Source organism: Lonchura striata, chromosome 12 (genome assembly GCF_050655825.1).
Source record: "Lonchura striata isolate lonStrDom1 chromosome 12, ASM5065582v1, whole genome shotgun sequence".
Lineage (NCBI taxonomy): Eukaryota > Metazoa > Chordata > Aves > Passeriformes > Estrildidae > Lonchura > Lonchura striata.
Genome location: NC_140714.1, coordinates 8095138 through 8122385, shown reverse-complemented (window position 1 = coordinate 8122385; position 27248 = coordinate 8095138). Strand labels below are relative to the sequence as shown.

At 37.6% G+C, this 27248-nt stretch overlaps 1 protein-coding gene across 5 annotated transcripts in view; it reads right to left on the bottom strand.

The window, feature by feature from the left end:
• Positions 1-27248, bottom strand: part of FHIT (fragile histidine triad diadenosine triphosphatase) — a 537187-nt gene that overhangs the window by 386285 nt on the left and 123654 nt on the right. For 2 of the 5 annotated variants that reach the window (XM_085590342.1, XM_085590341.1), the window contains one exon: positions 7939-8117. In XM_085590342.1, coding sequence (XP_085446468.1) covers positions 7939-8095 — 157 coding nt within the window. In that variant the 5' untranslated portion in view covers positions 8096-8117. Of the gene's footprint in view, positions 1-7938; positions 8118-9177; positions 11137-27248 lie in introns of those variants that run through there. The other 3 variants (XM_085590344.1, XM_077786027.2, XM_085590343.1) reach the window with 2 other exon arrangements.

Here is a 27248-nt window from a genome sequence, read left to right as displayed (position 1 = left end):
AAACAATAAGCAATAAATGAAATTTCCAATTGACTTTCCAGCAAATCTATTCTCATTACAAATGGAGATTTTGCATGTATTGCATTACTTATGGTAATTGTGTGACATCTATTATGAATATCCATGTATTCCAATCATCTCTTTTAATTATATTCTGCTGTAAGAGCAAGTCATGCAATAGCTCACCCAGACTTGGTTAACTGTGTGTGTGCTGCATATCACTTTCTAATGCCTATATTGAAGACAGAAGGTGCAACAACTGTAACAGGAGTACCTTGTTACTGTCATCTCCTTCATTAGTCAGAAACTACTTAAACAAGTAAAAAAACCTGAACTTAAATCCAGTTATATTCTGAGGAAAAAAACTTTTTTGTCCTTCTTTCTTTTCTGAAGTTCATAGTAATTGGAATTTGAATGCAAAGCTTGTGGTTTTCTGCTACTTATGCAAGTACATAAATTTTCTATAGTGTCAAAAGTGCAACAGAGCAAACACCTCCTTCATATTTGTTACCCATCATCCATTTGTTTATTTGGGTTTTACCGATATGATAAAAGGGATAAAATTACATGTTTGTTCAATAAGCACACCAATTACAAATTTCCTCTCTACTAGACTAGAAAGTAACTGCTGAGCTAAAAGCATTCATTATTTATAGGATCATAGGATGGGTTAGGTTGGGAAAGACCTTGAAGTCCAACCCTTTACTCAACACTGCCAAGGCCACCACCAACCCATGTACCCAAGTGCCACATTCACAGGTCATTTCAATCCCCCCAGGGATGGTGACCACTCCACTGCACTGGGCAGCTGGTCCAGGGCTGGGCAACCCTTTTGACAAATACATTTTTCTTAATGTCCAATCTAACCCCCCCTCAGAACAACTTCAGGCCACTACTCGGTCCTATTTCTTGCTCCCTGGGAGAAGACACTGATCTCCACATCTCTACAACCTCCTTTCAGGTAGTTGTAGAGAGTCATAAGATCCACAGGACTTCACAATATTTTAAACAAGAATGCCCATTACTGTGTTAAACCTCAAAGGAAACACTCATTTAATGTTTCCTGGGTCCTACTGAGTATACCTGCCACTTTTCATACAAAAGTTTGCTACCACTTAATTTCATATCCTTCCACATTGCTTTGCTCTCCTTTTTAAGCTTGACTTGATTAAGGCTTTTCTCACTAAACATTTGGCCAGGTTATTGCTATGCTAAAATAAAGTCTTTTACCAGGTATTTCTGTCACCCCAATGACAGAAACCTCAAAGTAGATTACTTTGAAACTACATTTGTAGCATGCTTTGAAAATTGATAATGAGGGTAAACATAACAAAATGTGAGCCCTTCTGCATGTCCCTGGAGCACACAAGGACAAGCAGTTCCACTTTTAGAAGACACACATTACTAACACACCTTCAGAACTGGACAGTGAGTGTCCCTGAAACACACAAAGTAGTAGAGAGGTTCATGGTGGTTTTAGCTACTTATAAGTTCCAATCAATGATGATGAAAAACAGGTGAATAAAAGCCATTAGACAAAAATGAAATTGGAATTTTTTAGCTGAATTTTAGTATTTGTTAGCAATGTAGTCAAGAAATATAGTTATAGAAATCCAACCTATTATGACACTGGTTCCAAGCCCAGAGATCTCAGTCTCCACACAGTCAGGGTTGAAGGTTGGTTCAACACATTACTAATAAGAGACTGCTCGCCCTCCACAGCCCTGGTAAGATGCCACAGGCTCCACCCTAGGAGCTACTGCCTCTCCCTTATGTGGCCTTACACAGCTTTTCTAGCACCTCTTCCAATGCAGGTTGTGCTATAGCCTGAGAAATTCTTACCACTAATCTGCTGAATACATGTAAATAAGTGATTTAACTGGTAATTTACTCCATTTGCAAATAGTCAGGAAATACTTCTGATCACATTACTTTCATTTTTTTCCTTTCTATTTACAATACTGGCACAAAGGATTTAGAATGGGATTTTCATCAAAACCAGTATATTAATGCAACTATAACAATGCAAACAGAATTGCATATCCTTATGGTGAAGGGCATCCTCTTTCAACAGTCAGCACCTTCCAAGCAAGACAAGATTTGAAGTGAGAGAAAGCATTTTTATCAGCCCAAATGAGACAGTTGAACTCCATTCCCACAAATAAGTCATACAGACAAGCCTTTGTGCTCAGAGCCCTGAATCTCTTATCTTCAGAAGCAGCATTTCTTAATGCGAGTCAAACACCATCCTTTTGTTTGTAGACTGCAAACAAAATGACTCCAGCCCTGAGATAATTAACTGGCCTCTATCACCAGCAAGTTCAAGTGGTTTGTATACACAGAGGAGCTCAGCCGTTCTTTGGGCTGCTGGAGAAGAGCCCTTCTCCCAGAAGGGACCTGGAGAACACAGCAAAGCTTCTTTGTTGGCTTGGTGCTGCCAAGGGCACAGTCCCACTCCCTGTCCTCTTTACAACACAGCTGAATTTTGCTGAAAGTTATTAAGCATAGGAACTGTTTTTCTTACACACATTTGTACAAGTAAACATTATAAGGCGTTAATAAATCCTACTTGAGGGATCAGTAAGGAAGAGCCATGGAACAGCTTTATTTGGGATCTGAGGTAAAAAAATTCAGGAGTTTTCACCAATACACAACAGCTTCAGATACTTACAATACATAAAGTCTGAATTTCCTCTGCATTCCTGATGAAGAGACATATTCTATACTTCTCCCCATTTTCAAATAAGATGCACCATTTATATCAGTTCTTCCTATTCAGGAGGCCTTTGCTGCACCAGGAAAGGAACTGCATCTCTTCCCAATGCCCTCCTCTTCTACAGTTATTACACATTTTATAAATTTCATGTAAGGAGTCCAGGCATTATTGTACCAAACAATATTTTGTTGTCTCCATTGTGATTCCCTTGCATTTCCAGTTTCCTATTTAAATTACAAAGTCTTTACCAAACCCCTTTATTTTTAGCTCTTTGCTAAAGAGCTAAATGGAACATGACTGATCCTTAGCATTATGCTAAACAAACTAATAATAGTAGTAATGTATAGGAAGCTTCTGTGATGAGCAATAAAGCAAAGAGTACTTTCCTACAAGATTAGATATCTCAAACAAGTTGTTGCAAATACGCAGTGTACATTATTGGAATATGTAGATATAAACATATATTCTGCAATATAACTGAATTTTATTTTCTCAATCTTAGTTTTATGGTAAATATTAACACTTATTTAGGTTGAAACCCATAAAATTCATACTTACAGAGCATAGATATAGATATGATAAATGAGTAATGTACTAATAAAATCATAACAGCAATTCTGTAAGTTTATGAAGAATTAAAATTTCATGTACAAGATAAATACCATGATTTTCAACCAAACTTGTGAGACAATACTACTCTTCTTTCTAGTGTGCTACCTTCTGTGAAAAATTCTGTCAGGTGTGTAACTAAATGAAAATTGCTTTGAAAATATATTAAGTAACAATAATAATTCTAAAAGACCGTTTCTTTTTAAGTGCAAAACTTTTAAGGAAAGGATTAGGAAAAAATTTGTGGCACTAGAGAAAACATCAGTGTGGAGCAATAGAGCCGTTTGACAGCAGATGACAGGGAGCTCCCAGCCAGACAAACGGGGCAGCAGAGCAGATGCTGCTCTCACATCGCCTGACCCTGGATCCCGTCCCACCCCTGCAGCAGAGCAATTACACTGCAGCTCGGGGTGTTAGCAGGCCTTTGAAGGGAGCATCTGGTTCAACGAATGTTTTCTCTGCTCATTAATAACAGGAACAAGAGAAGCAACCCACAGAACAGCACACGGCCTCGGCAACAAATAATGACCATTACCTTCACATAGGGATGAAGGTGCCAGACAACATCATATGCTTTGGGGTTTTATACATGGTCTATTCCCCACAAACAGAATCGTTTCTGCTGGGAAAACTTAGATAGCTATGAAAAGAGCAGTACAAAATAGTCCAGCAAAATTCAGTATATAACAGTTAAATAGTCTTCCTTCTTTTTTTCCTGTTTTGTTGGTTTTTTTAGATGGAAAAACCTTTTCGCAATCAATCCCATATGAAAAGTTGTTGTAAAGTGTTTATTCTAATTTATTACACACATACATGTGCCCTTAGTAAGGGAGCCAAAGTGTCCACAAATTTCTATTAAATTACTTGGTCCCAATAACCCTCAGTTTGCTGTTCCCAGCTGGAAAGAGTGTTCCTCTTAATAACCAATTCAATAAACTGCTGAAAAATGTTTTGTATAATATAGTATTGCCATAGATCTGCTCTTTGTCTCTGTCATTATATATTGCATTCAGTCAATTTACAAATGTTGCTGTGTTCCTTTTGTGCTAGTTCTTATGGCATCCTGAACACAAATCTAAAGATCAATACGTTGTCTACTGAAAAAAATGGACTCAACTAATGAATAATTTTATTTATAATAAAAAGTCCTAGTCCTCAAATGGATTTTGCTAATGTTGAAATTCATTTTTCATATTTAACACAAGATGAAAACAAGTACCCTGCACAACAACATGAGAAAGGCAGTGATAAAAACCAGTTCATATTTATCGAAGATGTGAACGAAATCATGTAAAGCTCTGGTGAAGGGCTAAGAAAACATCAATAAAATGGTAGGTCATTCACCAGGTATTGTTACCGTTTTAAAGCACAAAAAGTCCGTGTCAAAGAGCAGATGGAATTTGTTTCTAACAGCATCACAGTTCTGCTCTATGGAACTATGGAAGCAGCAAGGCTCTGTATGAACTAATTCAAGCAAGAAGCCAAGGAGAAGCTGAGCTCATGCTGTTTGCATGAACTGATTCAGTTCATCTTGTGCCTTTTGTGTGACAGAAACAATGCATTTGCTGACTATAGACACATCCCTGCACTGCTCCAGCTATTGAATAGCTGCCTCCTCCAAAACAACCACAGAGATGTTCAAGGGAGCCACAAGTGACTGCTTTTCACAATCACCCTCTGCAAGGCAGCAAGCTGACAGAACAGAGAGGAAACAAGGACACCTGTAAAAAAGGGAATGGGTACCTGTATAAGGGTATCCCAGCCAGTTTCCAGAATACCCAGCTACCTCCTCCTACTCCCAAATTTACAGCTCAGGAATACAGTATCTGTGTTCCCACTCAGACTCTTGGCTCTGCAACAATGCCAGAAAGTCATCATAAAAGTACACCCCAAAACCCAGAATCTCATTAATCAACACTGTGCCACGTGCCTTCTGCTCTGATATCAGACAAGGAGAAGGCAAGATCAGAGTAAATACAGACCCCTTACTATTGCAGGTGTTAAGTGACAACATCTCCAGACAGCTGTGGTCCGACAGCTCTGAGTAAAGACTGGGTGGCACAAAGGGACTGGGTCTCCTGGGGGGAGCAGGCACTAATCCTGCACGCTGACCACCCACTGTCTCCTCTGTCTCCTTGTGCCAGAAGAGGTCAATGTTCCCCACTGGCCCACAAATGTGCACATTGTGGCTGGCACACTGAAGGTTCCAGTTTAACGCTGGATAGCTCTCACTCAATAATAAGTACCCAGCATGTTCCTATCCAAGAATGTACACTAATCACTCAAAGGGATCCCAACAGAAACAGGTTCTTGAGCCTGTGAACTCAGTGCACCCCTTGGGCAGAAGCCTAATGCTGGGAAAAATGAGGCACCTCTGTCCAGGAACAGGAGAACCATTTTCTTGCCATAAATACTGTATTCTTACTCTATGGAGTTTTGGACTCTTAGCACAATTTGCCTTTCAAATGCCAAGCTAAATTCACAGGATTGGTAGCTCAAAATAAACAAAACTTTGCAATGTGTTAAGTGAACAAGCCTGTTCAAGTCACACTGAACTCTACAAGGCCATTGTGACAGACTTTTTACCAAATAATAGTTTTATTTTAAAACTATAACTGCAAATTCATAATTCCAACCCTATTTTCCATTTCAAGATGGAATTTCAACCTTACTAGTTAATTAAAGCCACCACCTGGAGTGATCTGGCTTTCAGACTGATTTCCTTTGTCTCTCTAATTCACATATATTAATATTTTATTTTCTACTGAGAAAAAAATGTCACACATGTACCAAAGACAAGGCAGATAAAATTATTGCAATAAAACAAAGAAAATACACTTCTTACTGCCAGGTCTCAAGATGAATGCTGCATTATACAGACACTTTAAAAGGCTTACAACTGCAAATTGCTCTATTTTACATACTGTATTCTAGCCTTTACATCAAGATCTCTCCTAATTTCGTCTTATTGTAATGAGAAAGGAAAAGGGTTGGGTTTTTATTACCTGAACATTTATTCAATGGAGAAACAAAGACTACATTATATATTACAACACAAGCTATTAAAACAATGTGACACTATAAAATATGCTGCAATACTCATTATGGGATAACAAAGCTAAACCCTGAGCAAATAAATGTATCTGCCAAAAGTCAGCAATAATTATACAACAAGAGTTTATAATCTTTAATTATTTAAGAAGAAAAGAAGCTTGTAATAATTAAGTTTTATAGGCTCTTTAACTTGTCATTACTAGGTGCTCACAAAACTTTAAAACAAGAATGCTTCATCTGAAATACTCTATTTTTAACAACAGATGCAATTGTTCACGTAACTGATTAATTTTAAAAAATTGCCAAATACGGTTTTTAAATCCTGCACTTACAGAACAGGTAACAGTTTATTTACTCTCTGATCCACACAATGCCATACATACACTTAGAGGCCCTGCATCACACAGTGACTGATGTGACACTGTCTTGATATAGCTTTGAAAATGGTTTTTGATATGACAAATCTGTAAATCACCATGGATTTACATCAGGAATTTCAGAAACTTGAAGATCAGAAAACCTGTTAATTTAATTAATTAAAATGTATTGGTGAAACAATAACACCTTTAAAGTTTCTATGAAGTTTGTGCAATTTTGCATGATCTGACTTCTGGTACACACAAACACCATTCAAAATAGATGGAGAGAAAAATTCAATATTGAACAATTATAATCTACAGAAGTGATGGGAGGAAAGAAAGGTTCCATATTTCAGAGGAAATAACATTTTTGGGTTTAAAAAATATATATTAAAATTCACTTGATTTTAAGTGAAAGAAACAACATAAAACTACAAAAACTGGCAAGAAAATTTTCAGTAAACTACATACAACTTCCTTTTTTTCCTAAACACAGTCATTCTTTGCCTGAACTCCTACTAAAATTTTATCATGAACTCTATGGAAGAAGTGATCAGTCTTGATTATTTCTGAAAAATTGCACTTTCAGCCACTAAAATCAGCACAAGTTACAGAGCAGCAGAATTTTGACTGGAAAATAACACACTACACTACAAATAGGTACACTGAGCATCTTGTATAATCAAGTTACAATACAGTTTCAAACTCGAGAATTTTACTTACACTGTGAGGCTTCCTATTTTCATCATAAAATGTGTGCACTATACAGATGGTTTATTTAATCCATTCCCACCTAAATTAATCAAAGCAATCTGTCCCCCCCAAAAAAAAGTCTTTGAAGACTTCATACAGAAGTCTACTGGCATTTGACAAATGGTGTACATTTAGCCAGGAAAAGTTGAAAATCCTCCATAAAGAAGTTACCACATCTAAAAATAAGTGACATTATTAAAAGGGAAGCGGGATGTGTTATTTAGCCTAATACGGAATTTAAACGGTACCACCTCCAATAGACTTTTTAAATGCTTTTAGCAGCACCTGGTTGTTTATATATCTTCTGTGGTGAAAAGGTCAATAGAAACTCACCTCGAAGGTCACAGTTGCTAAGCAACAGTTTTCGGCAGTTCTGCAACACTGATCAAGCATCTCCTGATCAAGCATCAGTGCCTGGATTTGGAATAAACCCGTGTCGCGTCCTACCTGGCCTTCCAAGCGTGTCCTGCTTTTCCCAGGAGCACAGAGCCGTGGGAAGGATACGGCCCGGCACCACCGGCCTGCGGTTCACCAGGGCGAAGCACAGCTCCGTCCTCAGGAACACCACCGAGGGCTTGAGGAGGTGCTGCCCGAATCTCAGCATGCTCAGGGGTGATCTTCAGGGTCTGCAAGAGACAATAGTTAAGAGAATTAAAGGACTGGCTCCGCCTTTCCAAGCAACGGGAATGAAACAATCAGACTGCCTATGCAGCTTCGAGCAGGAAGGGCCTCCTGGGCTCATCAAAGCATTGGGTGTCTTGGAATGGTTGTTACATCTCCCTTAAAACCATCACATCTTTGAAGGAGTGGTGAAAAAGGCTTCTTTCCAAAGCAAAAAACTTACATATAATTTCTTAAACTCTTCTCTCATCATCTTCACAGAGCTACAAAATTCTAGGGAATGCAATTTCTCCCTCCCATTTTTATTTGTCCTGCATTGTAAACATTCGGGTCATACGTTCTTCAAAAAACACAAATAGGATTTTACATTTTTTCTGCCACAATGCAAATCAGTGCACATAGGATTTATGAAATAAAGCCACGTTTTCTTAATCTCTCCATTAAATGCATCAACTGAAGAAAGTTTATTTAGTCATTTTCCATCCACACTTTCTAGCTTGAACAACTGGAACGTGAAGAAAATCACTGCCACATTTTCACATAAAGAAAATCAAAGAATTCCACTTTCATTCACTAAAATTTTCTCTCTTCATGACAAGAATGAAAATCCCCCTTAAACAGCTATGGCACAGTCCCAACTGTGTCTATTTTAGGTCTTTAAGCCCTAGAGTATTTAAAGTATTTAATTCAATCAGAAATAGCCAAGGTACCGCAGGGTGAAAAATGAAGAAATGACAAATTTCATGTGACAATACTTCAGACACATCGGAAGCTTTATACTCACATTACCCAGCCAGAACCAAGTGACTTAACCAGGAAATTCAGTTTCATGTGTTGTCTGAGACGGGGAAATCAACTGCTACAGTCATGGAGGGTCTTCTGTTGCAGTTCTTTTCTTGCAAGATTAAGGCCTGAACTTGGTTCTTAATCTAAGAGGTTTATCCTGATTTATCATCCCACTTGTGTTGCAGCATATATCACAGTTGAGACAGTCACAACACACAGAGTATCACCACACAATTTAAGAAAGCCTTAAGCATTCCCCCAAACAGAGTAACACCATACCTCATCAGAAGGTTTCAAGCATCCGCCATACTGAATAACACCACACCACCTGAGAAGGCTGCAAGCATCTGCCCTTCTGGTTCTTTAGCCCAACCTTTTATCCCCTCATGTTGATGCATGGCACCTGTGTGCCCTCTGCTCCCTTTGGGGTTGCTCAGAGCACCTGGGCACTCCCTGGCTCATTGCTGCCAATGCTGCTCACCTGCTGCCCACAGCTGTGCCCATGGGGATGAGGCTGGGCTCAGCCCCACCCCAATCACCACAAACTGTGCCTACACACTAGCACCTGCTCCCATAAAAGTACACATGGCAACCCCCCCTAAGTGCACACACTTGGAAAATGTCTTTGCAAAATATTTGTTCTTCTAAAGGAACTTCTGGCTTTGTAGCGGTCTGACTCCACAGAAGAACTTAAATTAAGGGTAGCAGATGCATCTAGTCAGGGTTTGCACCAAAAAAACATGTATAAATCTTAAGATTTAGATAAGATACATTATAAGACACAGCAACAAATAAGATTACTACATTTCCATGTAATAAACATTTTCTAAGCAGGCACCATGTCTTGTTTTATTTTTGAAAATCACAGATGAAAGAAAATGCTTGAGCAGACCACAGAAAAGCGGAGATTTTAACTATGCCTGTTTCAAAGACTTGAAAATGTTCTCCATTCCTTTCCACACAAAGACAAGAGAAGATTAAGTGTCTGAGATGTGTCCCTTAGCATATATTAAACTTGAAAGTTGACAACATGCAAAAATCAAGTCTCTTTAGCTACTAGAAGAACTGCTTAGCAGAGAAAACACCTGCTATCTTGTGCTGATGCTTGAAAAAATAACTATTAGGACCTTCAATCAATCTGCCTCATTTCTCTTAAGCAGTCCATCAGCAACTTCCCATGGGGGTTTTTCATTCCGATTAAAACAAGCAAGAATGTTTTTACACAATTCGGTAAAGAGACATGGTTCTCTTTGTGATCAAGGAAATGCTTCTGACGAATGAGAGAAACACATTCCAGAGCCAGGACTACCCTCTGGTGTTTCCAGAAGCTGAAAGATCAAATGTACCACCTGCCCTTGCACCTGGAAATGCTATGCACAAAAATCAAAGTACTACCGATGACTTCTTGTTATGTCTTCCAGGACACTGATAAATAAAGGTACTGTCCAGAGGCATGAGACAGAGTTAAGCACAGAAACAAGATTTTAAAATCACAAATGCTAAATGTAAAATATGATGATTTGAAATTTAACTTAAGGAGGGAGAGAACCTGAGGTTTGGTAATCAGCTGAAGTCCTCTGGCTGAATGCTGCCATAAGCAAAAAACAGCAAAGAGTAGTGAAGTAAGATTGGTGACATTAAGTTGCCTGTACTGTGTTTTCATCATGAACCTACCACATGATATTTACTTACTTTACTACCTGTCTTGTTTCGAAAATACCTAGAAAAATCAGTAAAAGCACTAATATCATACCTCTCCGTGCAATAACTTGAAGAATCACATTACAGCCCAAGTGGATTGATCCAGAATTATCAAAACACTAAAAAATCTCCTGCATAGAATTAAAGCATATATTAAAACTCTTTCTATTTGTTTACTATGCAAAAATGTATCTGAATAATGTAGTTCTATCCCTTGATTCAGACTAACTAAATGTGTTTCAAACTAATGTGTCAGTTGTACTGGTTGTGCTGTGTAATACTGCAGACTTCCCAGTGCTACTCTCTCCAATTCTGCAAAGGGATTATGAGAGACTTTTTCTTAAACACTTATTCACAATCTATTATATATTACTTCAGCTGCCTTCTGCCCTAGTGATCCTCTGTGTTTTTCTGCTCAGTATAATCATCTGTGCTCAGAACCAACACAAATGCTAAAAAATGCATTAGGGAAATAAGTAATGGGTACAAGTGAAATATCCATGACTGTGCAGCACCACACTAGAGCAAGGCTGGAAAATTCCAGAGTGCTGCCAGGCAGGAAACTGCTACTGGCAGAGCAAGGTTTTAGTCATTTGAACTCTACCACTTATTGCTTGCATGGTCTGTAAAGCAGCAGGACTCAGAAAAGCACAGGTGTGTGCACACAGGTCATGAGATGCAGTGTGTGCAAAAGGCTTCCCAATTCCCAGATTGGAATAAGCACATTAAGTCTGTTCCTCCAGGGATTTCCATTTTTCACATAAAGAGAAGGTCAGTGCCAGACAAACTAGAAACCATACATAATTGGTTAAAGATGTTTCCTCTTTAATGATGGTAGCCTTTCTAATCTCCAGTAATAAGGAGGACAATTACACAGTAATGTTAGAAAATGAAAGAAATCCATTTCTGATTAAATTTCAGCCCAGTTTAGCACAGTTTCTATTCTGACTATTCAGATGAAAAGTGTATTTACTCTTCTTCATATTGCAGATATACATTACATTGCCTATTTCATCTGCCTCATTTTCCTAATTAAATTCTATTCAAGCTGTGTTACTGCAGTTGTACGTGGGAATACAGTATTAAAGGCTAACACAGCAAGGAGACTAATTTTACAGCCACAACACACCTCAAATCTGTATAATCCATACTAGGAAAAGATTAAAAAAAAAAAAAAAAAGACACCGGAAATCTACATTATGCCCTGAAAAAAAAAAATTGTTAAAATTAAAAAAAATCTTGAGATACACTGAAATGTTTTCAAATATTTTTATAGTTTTGTAAAATTTCCATAGGTGATGCCATGATGTTTTTTGCCTTTTCTGTTACATACCTTTCATGTATTCTCTGTGTGTTTAGCATATATATTTGTAATTCCTTAAGTCTGATAACTTAGCATAGTCCTGGTATTCTGTTAGGCCAAGAGACCAAACATCCTAAAGGCCTCCCAACTGGGGGCCAGAAAGTCTTATGCTAACTCGAGAAACCAAGGTCCCCTCTAGAATACATCCTGCCAACTAAGACTAAGTCCATCTAAAAGGGAATACATTGGGATAGGAATATATCATGCTATTCATTCAAGCCTCTCATTGGGGCATCTTTGTTGAATATGCTAATTTACAGGGTCTATAAAATTGTAAGCACAATCTACCCTGAATGTGCATTTCAGTGCATTCTACCTTGGCCAAATGTTGCACCATAAGGATCCTTATTAAACACCAAAATAAAAGCCTTTTATCCCTTAACCGTGCCTGGCTCTCAATTTTAGATCCAAGAAAAAGGCATCATAGGCACATGGCATTTCTCCAGTCTGTATAAGTACTACTCATATATTAAATGAATTTTTGAGAGGAAATCTATACACAACTCAGTTTTCCAGATTTATTCAGTTTTGGGGTCAGGGGCTTTGGTTTGTGCTTCAGTTTTTAAACAACATAAGCTGTAGAATCATTTGTGTCAAGTACACAGCAAGAACTCTGAACAGAAAATAAGTTCTCTTCTGGGCAGAAGGTAAGTTCACCTAAAAACAGGACATCAAGATGGGTGTCTGCTTGTTACATGCCATTGCTAAAATCAGAGACCTGGAAAAGTGCTGGAACTTTGCTGACTACACGGAGTGATGGCAGCAGTTCTTTAATGTTCTCTTCCTGCTGCCACAGACCTCCCCATTGGATGCTTAATTGAGATGGTGTTGGTACTCCAAAATGCCTCTTTTTTTTTTAAATACAATTACTCCTCCTTAGAACAAGGTGTTGAGATCAGCACCTGCTGGGAACCAAGCTCAAGGCTTTTGCTGAGAATCCCCTGAGTACTGTTTTAGGAAAGCTGCACATCTGGTTGTAAAGGGAGAAGATGATAATGCAAAATGGGCTGCTAACTTCAAATGTGTGTATTAAAGGAAACCAATTACAATGCCATTATCTCTCTGTGCTAATAGGAAGGAATGGTTTAGAAACAATCCCAGGAGTATTTTTCAATTTTAAAGTTTATTTTACCATATTAGCATCACCTCTTCATGAATGTTGACAGTCTTGATTCCAATACTCAATTTCATTGTAAAAACAAATTGTGCAAATTTATGTGGCAAAACAAAAACTTCCTCCTTTCTAATTTTCTTTAAGGTCTTACAAAAATACTATTTTTTTTAATTCACCAAGATAAGAAAACTTGTGTTACACACTGTAGTTAAGGAAACAAAGTACCTATATCCATAAATTCATATTTGGCATTGTTCCCTCTCAAAGGTTTGGTTATGGGGAAGTGATAGTCCTTAGACATGTGAATTCTGCAAGAAGTAACGTGCAATGAAGACCTGCACTGCAGGCTACCTTCCTTCTTTTCATGTGTTGGAATTTTTTACTCATTCTCTCCTCTCACTGCCACTTTGTAAGGATGAAATCCACACAAATCAGAATATTACTTATTTAACTCAAGCACCTAACAATAAACGTGCTTGTTGCTAGCAGCCAGACTTTGACATTTTCATCAAGAAATACCTAAAAACACTAATAGAAAGCAATTATTTCATTCTAAAATCACTTAGTTTTTCTACTGGCTCTATGTCCCTAGAACAGCTTTATCTCTCAGCACCCTTCACTCCCACTCTTGCATAAAATTTAACTACATATTTTGTGTTCTTCCAGTTCCAGAAAATGGCCTCTAATTAAAAATTCCTCTCCCTCTCAATGAGCTAAAATCACATGCTACGCCTTTTCTGTTCTGAAAAAGCCAAGAAGAATTATAAAACTAGAAAAGGTGCTCCTGTATCTTTGACAGCCATAGCCTAGATTCTCTGCATGGGGATGGTATTTAATGCTCTACACGATGCTGAAGGGAAAAGCTTGTGTGGATTACTTTTCATTTTCACCACCCACAGAAGCTACTGAACAGCAAGCCCATTAAATGTGATGCATGTGACCAATCCTGTGGTATTGACAAGGACCGATTACTCTCATCACAGACAGATTATGATGGACTCCAATCCACTACACATGGCTCCCCCTGCTTAATCTAGCAGGGAAGAAAACATCAAAATTATTACTGTTTAAATAGATAGCCATTTTCTTAGTATGGTCAATCAAGCTAAATTATCTACACTTAGAATGAAAATAGACTGTGGCCTGCTGCATAGCACCTCAGCACCTTCCCATGTGTGATGCCACAGACATCCATCTGCAATCCCACAGCCTTTGCCTTGCAGCTCTGTTCCCTTTCCCCTGAGCTGCACCAGCATTTCCCAACTCCTCTGGGACAGGATTTTCCATTCTGCTCTCAGTCTCACCCCTGAAAATCCCAATGCTGTTGTTATAGTGGGTTTTCCTAGGCCATGACTGTGACCATCACGAGAACTGTCCTTTCCCCTGACTGGCTGTGGCTTTTGGAGACTGCACAAAGCTCCCTGGGGGAGCAGCACCACCCCTGAGCACAGCACCCATGGACAGTGTGAGGGAGCTCTGAGGTCCTGAGAGAAACCAGATAGTTCCCAGGTGTACTGGGTCTGACTGGGATGGGCTTTTGTTCACAGGAGCCAGTATGGTCCTGCAGTTTGGTTTTGTAACCAAATCAGTGCTGATAAGACACCAGATTTTGGCTAGTGCTGTACAAGGCTTTCTCTTTTCCTCCATTCTGCCTGTCACCACTGAGCTGATGCACATCTTCACCTTAGGCTGCTGATAGGAAAGCTGCATTTCCCCCAAACCTCAAAACACTTTGTGCAACCAGTCCCATCAACTTATCTAAAGCAGAAAACACACAAAATTCAAACAAAGCCCTGTAGCCTATTTAAAATCTACAGGTCAAATAAAATACTAGCATTAGCATTTTTTTGTGTACTAGCACACACATTTACTTCTCAAAATTATCCCTCTTCTGGCATTACACATCTTGTCTACTGCACCTGGTCAGGCAATGTGTGGGTACACACAGGCAACATCCTCAGTATTCTCTTTACCAGTTTTCTGATCCATCATCAAAACAAATGTTTTAAAGACCTCTGCCCTGCTCCCAAAATCCTCAAAACTACCTGAAAAAACAACTCAAACTTCAGATACCCAGAACCCTGTTGACCAAGAACAATGCAGACACCTAAAAGCAAGTGAGCAACCTTGTAGCAACACTGTAAAGCAATTGCAACTTTGACAAGTTAATCAGCAAATGCAGAATCAAGCTAGACATCAAAGGCGATATAACATCCATAATACATGGAGAGGGTATAAATATTTTTAAATGATGTAGACGTAGTTGTCAAATTCATTCCTACAGCAAGTGCTTTGGAATACAAATTAGGCCAACTTGGTTTTTTCTTATAATTCAGGTAAAGAGTGCAAAGTTATAAACAATAAATAAAAAGGTTTGTAGAGGCAAAAGAGTTGTATAATACATTAAACTTGTAGAAAAATGAGGGTTTAGAAGAGTGGTGGAAGCACTAAACAGGCTCGACATTCTTCAAGTGTCCATGCGTACACTGCGTGCCTCAGAAGATGACTCGCGCACCATTCAACCATGCTGAGAAAATCAGTCTGGCAGTGGAAGCCCTTGTTTGCCTCTGTGCTGAGGTAACAGCCAACTTCAAATATGAGGATTTGTTTCCAAATGTGACTTTGTTGTTGTCGTCGATGTTGTTGTTTTGACATCCTAGCTAGACCTGCAACTTTACTTTTTTAAAAAACCTTTTACACTTACGAGCATGAAATAAGATTGGTGTCTTGCATTACCCTGCAGTAGGTTTCTGTCCATTTTATGCCAGAATGCTCCAACTCAATGCACCACAATATTCCAGAAGTTATCGTTCAAACAGAATTCCAGTCCCAAACTTGATCTAGAACTTCTCACAATCTTCTCTGCTCAAAAACTGTACCCATTTATACTCATATTAGCAGAGGTTATCTAAGATTACACCTCCTTCTATCATTATCCAACAAAAATTCAGCAGGAATTCAAAGACAAGTCTGATAATTATGAATAAATCAAAACCCATGGACTATATCTGCGATTTTAAGGAGGATGTTTTGTGAAACAGGATAAAATCAATCAAAATCAACCATTCACTCTCAACAGCTTCTACCAAAACAACAAAATACATACAAAACCACACATATGCAATAAAATAAATGATATTCACAAATCCTTCTTTAGTGTTAGTCTTCTAGGGAGGGGGAATGGAAAAAGAAAAAAAAAAGGGAAAACAAATACCATAGCTATTATTCTGATTCATGAAGAACTCAGGGGTTTGATTTTGCCTCTGCAAGTCATTCTGATGAACGAGACCTTTAGTGTTGTAATAACTGCTGTGAGTAATGGAACAACCAATGGTTTTTATTAAGAAGGAACACTGAATAATGTATTACCAACACTAAGATCAAGGGAAAATACATTTTTATTAGGGAAAAGTATTAATATCAATCATGCCATTTTTTAAAGCAGAGAGGTGAAAGGCAGAAAAGGAAAAAATTAAGAAAATGCTTTACAGTATGCATTAAATGCATGAAAATCCTTTTTCCAAGTGTGGCTACCTAGGGCTACATTACACGGTAGAGGAGCAATAAAAAATTGTGACATCTCTTGAGATATATAAATGTAAGGAAAACTCTACCCCAGCAAAAGGAGGGATGGGGGAGGAAGCTCATTCCTTTTGAAGCTATGGACTAAGAGAGCTGACATGATGGAACCACTAGGAATGCTCTTTTGCTGAACACTTCAGTGAAAAAAAAAAGTGGCTTTAGAAAGAGGGAGTGAAGAAAAAGTTGTTCTGTTTTAGCTTTTATTATTATTACTTATATTGCAATACATAAAGTCACTTTACAGGCTTTAGAAATACACATCAAGACTAAGCCTTTCCCTGACGTGGCTTCCTATTTTCCTCTGAGTGAATATAATTTGGACATCTATATTGTTGGACAGCAGAGATGGGGCAAAGAGAGCTGCAGAAGACAAGCTGCAAGGAGCTAAGTGAAAAAATTCCAGGAGTAAAGAAGTCCATTGGGAGAAAAGAGCAATGGTTCTTCCCAACCCTTTATGGTGATATAAACCAAAGCACACTCAGAGAGAGTACAGGGTGTGCTATGGCAAAAGGCTGGCTCACACAACTCAGGGCCAGCTTAAGTCCAGACAAAAAGAAGTGTGGTATGAGCCAGAAATATTGGATGATGAGTTTCCAGTCACAGCCCAGAATTTTATAATTATTTCTTCACTGAGAAACCAGCTACATCACTTCCAAAAGCTCTCCTGAACCAGTAAACATTTTTAAAGATGTATTTGCTGTATTTTGTTCTTTTGTTCTTTTGCCCAGAATTTCATTCTGAATGCAAACTTATTATTATTAGACCATGGCTATTTGGTAATAGTATGAATTTGAATTTATTATATTTAGAGCAATTCCTGCGAGACCTGAGTATCTCTGCAAGCATTTCAGCTTGCTGAATTAATAAATGTAACACAAACATTCAGAGGAAAATGCAGACACCAGAATTAGTCTAACAATTCCTCAGGCATGTGAATGAAAATAGACATTTAATGAAAATTTATTGTCAGATTTACATTTATATATAGCTAATAATACTAGATAGTGGCTCCTTTACATTTATGTACAGCACGTTTATGTTTATTTCTAGATGTTGGAATCTTTAAGACAAATCCCATTAGTTCTCATTTCATCACTTCATATATGTGCTTGCTCTCCAAAATAAAACTACTTAAAACAGATTGCTCCATGAACATTGGAATTAATGAAGCATCATTTCAAAGGATTTATGTCCACATCTTTCCCCCACCTCCTTTTGTCCCCCAGAGAACAAGAGTCCTCTGGCACAGCCCTGTGTGTCCCAGGCAGGTGATTCCAGCAGGGTTCCCAGGGTTTTCCCTGTGGGAGCAGCAGGGAGGGAAAAGAGGTTCCCATCATGCAAAGTAGGTCAGGGCCACTGGCCAGAAAATGGACTGTTACAACTGTACAGTCTAATTACAGAACACATGGTACACATACATAACTAATTATGTATTAACACAAAGTAGAAGTGCTGCTCTAATGCTGAAATTTGACAGATATTTTTGAAAAAGTTTATACTGTACTCACTGGAAAAATTCAATCTGCTGTGACATGTTCTTACTATTTCTGGTTCATTTAAACAAGTCCAATTGTGGACTGCACGCAAAGAACACTTTTCTAGGTTTAATTTTGACACTCTGCACAGGTTTCCCTCTGATTTTTCCCAGATGCTTTCTCTTTACTTGACCATATGTTTGGAAAATGGCAAATAGCATTCCTTCTTTGTGGTCACTTCCCTGTCATTCTCAAAGAAACCTGTGGCAAAAATCAGAGCTTTCTGCATTTTTGTACAGTGCCCTATGAGGGTCCTTGCTGAACAAGGCAATGTTGAATGATAGCTGGGTTGCAAATCATCTGAAAAAATAAGCAAATTTTGAAAAAGGAACACTCACTGTCAAACCAGCATTAAAGCATGACAGGAACCTACTTACAGATTTTTGGTTGGATTAATTCTGAACACTATGACTTCAAAAAATTTAGGCAAATACAGGCAGACTATGATTTTTTTTTTTTTTTGTCAGGAATTTCATATCTTGTAGCAGAAAACAGTTATATTAAAATACAACTATTTACTGAATATTACTTCTTTTCATAAGATACTTTCTGCTGAGAGAAAGTACCTTGAAGTCCCTGTTATGTAATACTTACAGGCAATAGATTATTCCAGTAGGATACTAAGCCTGAGAAGTCTGGGGTTACATTTTCACCTCAAGTTGCTCTTCAGGAATCCTTTCCCACTAGACGGGTGCTCTTAGAAAATTAATCACTAAAATCTATTAAACAGTCTTTTGGCTTCACTAGGTTAATTTCAGAATCAGGCCTTAAGACAAGTCCATCAACTCCTTTAACTGATTTACATGAGTAAGAGAAGTTAAAGATGAGCTTGTCAATATTCTTAAAATCAAATTTCAAAATCACTGATGTAATAAAGCATTTTCTCCACTGTAATATGAGAAGCAGAATTACAGAGAAACCAAAACCAAATGTGATAAAGAGCCTAAAACTGCATTTTCAATATGCTAGCCTGCATTGTCCTTGGTAAAAGATTAAGAAATGCCTAAAAATACGTATATAAACAAAGGAAATTATTTAAGTGTTCATTATTTTTGCAAATACATTATTTTAATTTTCTTATTCATCTAATTACTGTATCTGCACATCATTCTCCTGGTTCTTTTTTGCTTCAAGATTGCCAAATATCCTGAAAAAGATGCATTTTCATCTATCTATAACTACCATAAGATTCTTCATGATTTTTCCTTTTAGAAAACAATCTATATGATTAGTTTTTAACCTAGACTCACCATAGAGAACTGCATGAGTCACATAATCAAGACATAAACCAAGCAAATAGCTTTGTATGGTTTTGCAGTATTTCTGGCTCACTTTCCAGCGCTGTATCACTTCAGGCATCAACAAAAAAAATGTTTTAGAGTTCCTGCTTTTAACTTTTCAAGACTAAAAACATTTATGGTCACATGGTGGATTGGAATAGCTGACAGTATTATGTTCTCATTTTTCTGTAAACTTGCTAACATTTTAAACAAGAATTGGGTGCCAGATGACTGTTCTGCAACTAATTGGGGAACAAATTTTTGGATGATTTACTGAAAGGTCTTTGGAGCTCCTTGCCAGCTAGGATTTCTAATAAGATACTCATGAGTAATTAGAAATCTATAGACATTATTAAATCTTAATCTGCAATCTGTAGGATAAATGTTCAGGCTGAAGTATGGCAAACTGGCAGAGACCTCAACCAGGGACCCCTCTGTACCTCCAAGAATTTGCCTGGCATTTGTCAAAGCTGAAACTCTGATTTATTTCTGAATTCATCCGACTCCCCTGGACAGGTAACTCATAAATTGGGCTGCCAGCTCAGTGCCACAGCCCTGCACCCACAGCCCTGACTGCCCCAGTACTAGTATATCTTACAGAAGGTAGGCATAAATGGCTTATTTCCAATGAAAACTTCGGACTACCATTGCACTTCTTAAATAATGGATGCAATTTATTATTTAAAAGGTGATTTGCACAATACATATGTACTACCCAAGCTGCCCAGTAGGAAATCATACTTAGTCAAGTAAAGTTCTCACTAAGTTTCATTTTTTTCCTCAATAGCAAGCAGTTGTTCTGTAAGTAATGCCACAGCAACACCATAAAGCTCTGGGAATAGCTGGCTCTCAGCAGTCTGGAAATGAATACAACTGTAAACAAAAGAGACTTTGAAACTACTGAAAAATTCATTTTCTTGTGTTGTTATAAGAGACGTTTTGGCTTCCCTGAGTGCACTTCATAGCTAGGAGAAAACTCTCCAACTCCATACACCCAGGGAAGCCTCCTAGTTCCACAAAAGATATGAACTTGGCATGAGGAATGTATTTTAACAAAAAACATAGTAGGTTAACATTAAAAAGGTGTTGAAAGAAAGGGATTCTCTAACTATCTACATAATTCTATCATAGCAGCCACTGGTACCTTTCTCGATGAACATGAGAAACATTTCACTTCTCTAATAATTGTCAGCTAAAGATTTCAAAAAGCTTTGGGAAAATACAAAGAAATATGTATCTAGCAGATAAGAAAACAAAGCAGAAATAGACTTTGAGGAACACAACATGATACAGTTAAATCTTTTTTCCCTGGTCAAATTAACGCAGCCAAGATTCTCAAAAATTAACAGAAAGACTCACAAATTGCCATGCTTAGCCTTGGTGGAAATCTATGCTACTACTTTTAAAGAACTATGAGGACCTAAGGGCTTACCTTGAATTCTCTGTGCTACTCTATAAGTAATCAGCAGGCCTAAAACAAAAACTAGCATAGAGTAAACTGCCAGTGGAGAAAATGAATGCAAGGAAAATCATGTAAATGTACTCAGTATACAACATGCGGACACAACACATAAAAATCACCAATTAAAGTTTTTCCAAATAGAGAAACAGCATTTTGCTAGACTTGCCCACAAATCTTCTGCTACGTAGAATATCTTCACAGAGGTAAAAAATCTGAATATACAATGAAAATAAATGGAAGTTCATTTGGAAAGATCCTCTTCATGTTTATCACAGAGAAGACAGTACCATCTTTGAGGCAATATGGTTTGTCAATTAATATTCATTCCCCAAATTAACTAGATCACAAATTCCAATATTCCAAATTAATTTTTCTCCATTGCAAAAATCAAACAGCCAAATTGACAAGGATGAGAATTCAGATGGTTTGTGTAAAGTCAATTTACATGCAAGCATTAAGGAACAGTCTTTAAAAATGAAGTCATACTAGAGTTTTCAGCAAACCTCAGTGCCTCATTTCTGCAGGTGATTCACTGAAGATTTCAGAGATAGCTCCAAGATCCTGTATGGTACTGCCCAAGACATCAAATACAAAGTTTTCTTCAGTGATAAGTAGTGCAGTATAAATGCACTGTTTGCAGCCTTGAACTGCTGGGGAAGTTATCCAGCCACAAGAACACACCTGATGCTAAAGTAGCAAGTGGTGTTTTCTGAACACGTAACATCCTGTGTGATCTGAAGGGTACCAAAATCCAATCTTAGGTTCTAAAATGCACATCCAAATTTGGTGAATTTTTCTGACCTTAATGGCTGTCAGTACCCCATCTGTAAAACAGAGATAATATCACATCCCTCACTGGGGTTTTGTGGAGATAAATTTAATTTAAAACCTGTGTAGCACTTGGATACAGTAGTGATGAGCAGCAAAGAAAAGCCTATGAGGAAATTAATAATTCTGACATCTGAGCAGGGTCTGAACAATGTGCTGGAAATAAGGCTTAGGGCCACATATCAAACACTCAGGATAAAACAAAACCTCGAGTAGCAGCTCATTAATTGAGCACTGTCCATCTTGTGCACTGAGCAAGGAAGCAGTTTTCTGGAAAATATTACATGGTTTAGATAATTCTGATTACTTCATCAGAATGTATATGCATAAGAGAAGTTGAATTTCTGTTGCAATGCCAATCATAACACTCTCTTCTTGTGCCCGCTTGCTTTTGCATTCTTAATAATGTTCTCTTCATGAAGTTTATGCACGTAATACTTATACAAAAAAGAATTAATTATAATCTCATTGTGAATCTCTGATTTCCATGCACAAGTGGTAATGAAAGAAATCTTGTTTTAAAAAAAATTCATTAGAAAAAATAAAATACCACGCTTGCCTAGGCTTGGTAAATTCAGCAGGGTTTCCACTGAATTTCCTCTTGAGTTGCTTGGAATGGTCCAAGTGTAACTTCTGTTCACACTTAATGTGCATTGCCATAAGAAACTTGGGAAGGGAAAACATATCAAGGCATTGTCCTTTCAATTTAATCCAAGGCATTAAATTTTAATTCTCAACAGTAACAGCAGCTGACATGTTCCCCTTGCTAGTTCCTGTGGAAGTAAATCAGGCAGAAATTAAGCTAGAACTGCACTTGGGAATCACAGAGTAACAGCATCTCCCCAACATGCTCTCCAGTGCCTTCTTCCTCATCCAAAAAACCCCCTCTGCCCTTGCAGAAGTAGGTGATGGTGCTTTTCTGCTGACAGCCTCCTGCTCCAGACTGCACAAGCACACTCAAGGCGATGGATGCTGCTGTGAGTGCCTGGGAGAGCAGAGCCCTCCCAGAAAGAGCCCGGCACGAGCAGCTCTGCCACCCGCCCCAGCCAGCAGACTCCAGAACACGGACAACTCCCTGACTTCATCCTGCTGACATCTAAGTTGTTCCTTAAAATCCAGAAGAGTTACACCCAGAAATAAAAGACCGAACACAGACCCTGCAGCTCAAAAAGTTTTTTAGAACTCAAGTACTAAAATAGCATAATGTATTCAAACTAGAACTAATTTTGTTAATACAAAATAATATGAAAAAATAAAGTAGATTTCCCAGAGACTACTTGCACAAAGCCTTAAGAAAATAATACTCCCATTTCATTAATATAATTTATGTATGATCAGTGCTCTTGAGCATCCCCAAGAGAAGTAAAACCTGTTATATTCCAGCTAAAATATCTCTCTTCAGAGAGTAATTAGCAGACATTTTTTGTTCAAGTCAACACCAAATTCATTTTACTTTGTGAACAAATCTTTCATAATATAATAAATATATAGGAATAAGAAGCCAGAAGGTTTTCTACCTAGAATATGCCATCTTCTCAAAGAAGCAACAGAAAGCCAACATCTTTTAAATATTTAATTAGGACTCAAATCAAATTTACATAGTCATATGCCACATTCTTAGCTAGTGATGAAGACAAACATCTCTGTGTGTTATCAGTACTTCCAAGGGTAGTGATTTTTGTTTCACTTTGCTAACAGAAGGTCTCCAGAGATTTTCACACTGTTGTGCATAATTTCAGACTTCTTTTAGCTTTTTATTTACCTAGTTCATTGTTGATATAAGCTGGGACATTACAGTTTCAAGAGCAAAATATTTGGTACTTGATCAAAATTTGAGATATGCCCTAAAATAATTGTATTTGTCTTTAACAAATACTACATTTGAGTTTTGAACAAAACTGCTGACTGAGGCTGATGAAAATTACTCCAGCTTGACATGAATTTACACACATGATACCTAGCAAGGGATTTCCCTGGAAATTTTCTCATTTTCTTTCACTAATTTAGAAAAAGTTTATTTAAAATCTGCTAGAATGTACTGAAGTATAGATTCATATAATATCCAGTCATACAAAGTAAAGGGAAAATACAGCTGAGAAATCTAAGCTCTAACTTCCTGAAATGGTAAAAAGTTATCCAGAAACTAGCAATCTTTTAAATGATCTGACATTTCCTAGCAAAAGGAAAAAAAGAAAAAAGCCAACAACCTATAATTTAATCACACAACTAATAAAATGGACATACATTTCTCACTTTATGAGCTTTTGGGGAAAAAAAAAAAAAAAAAAAAAACAGAAGGGAAAAATAATTCCAAAGAAAGCTTTCTCACTTTTTCTCTCTATTGAAGTACTTAATTGCCAAGAAACCAAATTTCAGTAAACAGCAACAAATGCACAAGCACACAAACAATGCTACAAAAGCACTATGGAAACCTCCATGCATTTCAAGGGTATGACTTGTAAAAGCTTGAAAATATCAAACACAGATGTCATTGCCTGCTAGCAAATTTACCTTTTCCAATGACAAAGTATTATGAAATTAAAAACTTTCATCATTAATCATTAAAAAAATTTGAAAGATAAATTGGCCAAACTAAAGTAATAATCAAAACCCCTTACCCTTAAACTTGATGTAGCTAACTATTTTCTCTTTCTGACAGCAATGTAACCAGCTAAACTATGCATTTTCCTTTTCCCCCAGCATCAGAAGATCAAAAAATTGAAGGTGAAGAGAGAAGGAGTAGCTCATTCTATTGGAACTCCTATGCTGTCTAGAAAATGTTGGCTGGAAGGGAGATCTGCAAGTGTCAACTGTGATCTCAGGAAGTGGCAAACATGATCATTTCAATCATGGCTTTGGCCTGCTGAATCTCCAGGGATGGACATTCCACACCCTAGAAACAATATTCTTCAATATAGAGGGGGGGAAATGCAGTTTATGAATGAACACTAAAGAAAAAAATCTTCAGGTTTCCACCAAAACCATCAGAAGCCTTATGGGGCTGCAGGTTCTTATGTTAGATATGCATTATTCCCTTCAACTTCTTAGCTGGAAAGAGAAATTGAACAGTTCCACAGCAACTCTTCCAGTTCCACATGCAGCATAGTCACAAGCTGTGACTCATTGCGTTAACCTTAAAGAATGAAATGTTGGGCCTTGCTCTTTTAAAGTGTAGGACTAATGCTCTGTAATTCATTGTTTAACTGAAGAATGTGTACAGGTTGCCATGGCAATGTCCAATCCATATTCCTACAGCTGAATATTTTACTCAAAATTATTACTTTTACAAAGGACTTTGATTTCCATCTCTTCAGAACGCCCAGCAAAGGATACTGCAGCTCTGAATTTGCTCAGGTGCAGCCTCTCAGCTTGTGCCTGTGCCCTGGACATTTGCACTTTAAAACAGGCCAAGGGGGCTTTGGGGGCTCACTGCATTCCTGACCACAGCTACTCTGTGGAATTAGCAATTTGGGATGAAGAATCTCAGATGATGATGTCATATGATCTCACAAGCAGTCCCTGAAGCAATTGCATCCCTTAAAATGTGATTTCAAACCCAAAGCAGTGTGAGGAGCAGCCACATTCCTGCTGTAGTTCTGTGCATGTGGTAAACAGTGCAGTGACCACATTTTGTAGGAGATTCACCTCCTGGAAGGAGGGATCCTGCTTGTACCTATCCTGTGCCTACTCAGGTGGATTAGTGACTGTTTACTGGGCTGGGTAATTTTTTTTATCCTGAAATTTCTACATGTCCATAGAGAATGCCTTGCTAAATTGGAAACAAAGGTATTTGTAGAAAGAAGAAATATATGTGATGTACTCTTCAGAGCGTCATAATCCATGGGAGAATTCTGAAAACAAATCAGAGCATATCAGTAGTGTGTCATTTATTTTATGCACATTTGCTGCACACATACATAGATGCCTACACCCACTCAACAACAAAAGAAAACGAGGCAGTCCCATTGCATGGTTTGTCATTCTTTCTGACATTATTATTTCTGAGTTGGAGAGGAACATTCCCCAGGTATGTGAAATGCTCTTTTTGTCCTTCCCACACACTGGTATTGCCCATCCCTACATGGCAGCAGGAGGAAGAGCTTTTACTTTCTCAAGTTCAGAATGCAGAATTTACCCACCCCAGTGCAGGGTGTTAAGGGAAGACACAGAAGAGAGCAGGATGACAGAGGGATCTGGACTGAGCAATCCTTTATTCCACAAACAGATCTTGCTAATGTACATGAACAATCAGCTTTTCCCCAGAGGCCACCCTGTCCCTTAACAAACCAAGGTATGAAACCTAACAGAACAAATGTTGATTTCCCCACAGGAATTAATTTTTCTAAACACAAGTGAAGTATTATCTCAAATCAGCAAAGTGCAGCAGTAGTTTGCATTTAAAGACATTTAAAAATATTATACTGCAGTGCATACAATATGTAAACATTCAGAACAGCCTAAGTGCAATATGTATTCACTTACAGTCCTTGAATGTACTAGATGTAAGGGTTGCCATATTTAAATATTTCTGAATGAACACAGTTTTACATTCATTTCTCATTTTATTGTGGTTTATTTTACTAAAGGCACAATCCAAAGCCTTTTCACAGGAAGGAAAAATTACCCTAACACTTGAATTGACTTAAAGTTATCTTCTCAGAAATGGTACTTATCACACCAGCATTGTAGGTTCAGCCTTCCCTGCTGTTGTTTAGTGCCCCTTCACTCACAGAAAGTTAATGTAGGTAAATTTTCCATAATTTATTTTACTCTTTGAAAGAATTTATAGCCTATATGCCATTTCATCTTTCAGTGATATGGATCTCTCAGATGTGAGACTCTTATTTGACCCATATTTAACTGACTTTAATAACATCAAGTTATCCAAACTTGAAGAGGAATAAAAAGTGGATTATAAATGGGTATGCCTAATCCACACAAGAACATTCAAGATTCATCCTATTATTTCATATCAAAACAATAATATGAAATAATATGGAAACTGGAAAATATATTTCTTAAATGGTGTATATACAGTATTCTGACATTCCTCTGATGAGTAAAGTACATCTACTGCTAATCCCCATCTAATTTATTCCATTAACTCATTGTCTATTTGCACAATTTATTTGAACCACCTACTCCAGGCAAAGAGTGATTTCTGCAATCAAAGGTAACCCTAAGATGATACAAGTTAATTTTCTGTGTCATCTGATTAACTTCCAGCAGTTCATATACTTTTTCACTGTTACAGTGAGAACATTTTATGTTGCTTTATGGAAGACAAATGAGCAAAATCAAACCAAAGCACAGTTTTTGCTTTTATAAGTATCAGCTGGAGAAAAATATTCAAAAAATGTTCTAAATCCAAAAACTTGCTATCCTCAAATGTACTTTTGTATCAAGATGATTCAGGAACTGTTTTTTCTCAGGCAAATATTCAAGTGAGGAGGCAGAATATTAAAACAATGATTGTGTTTACCAA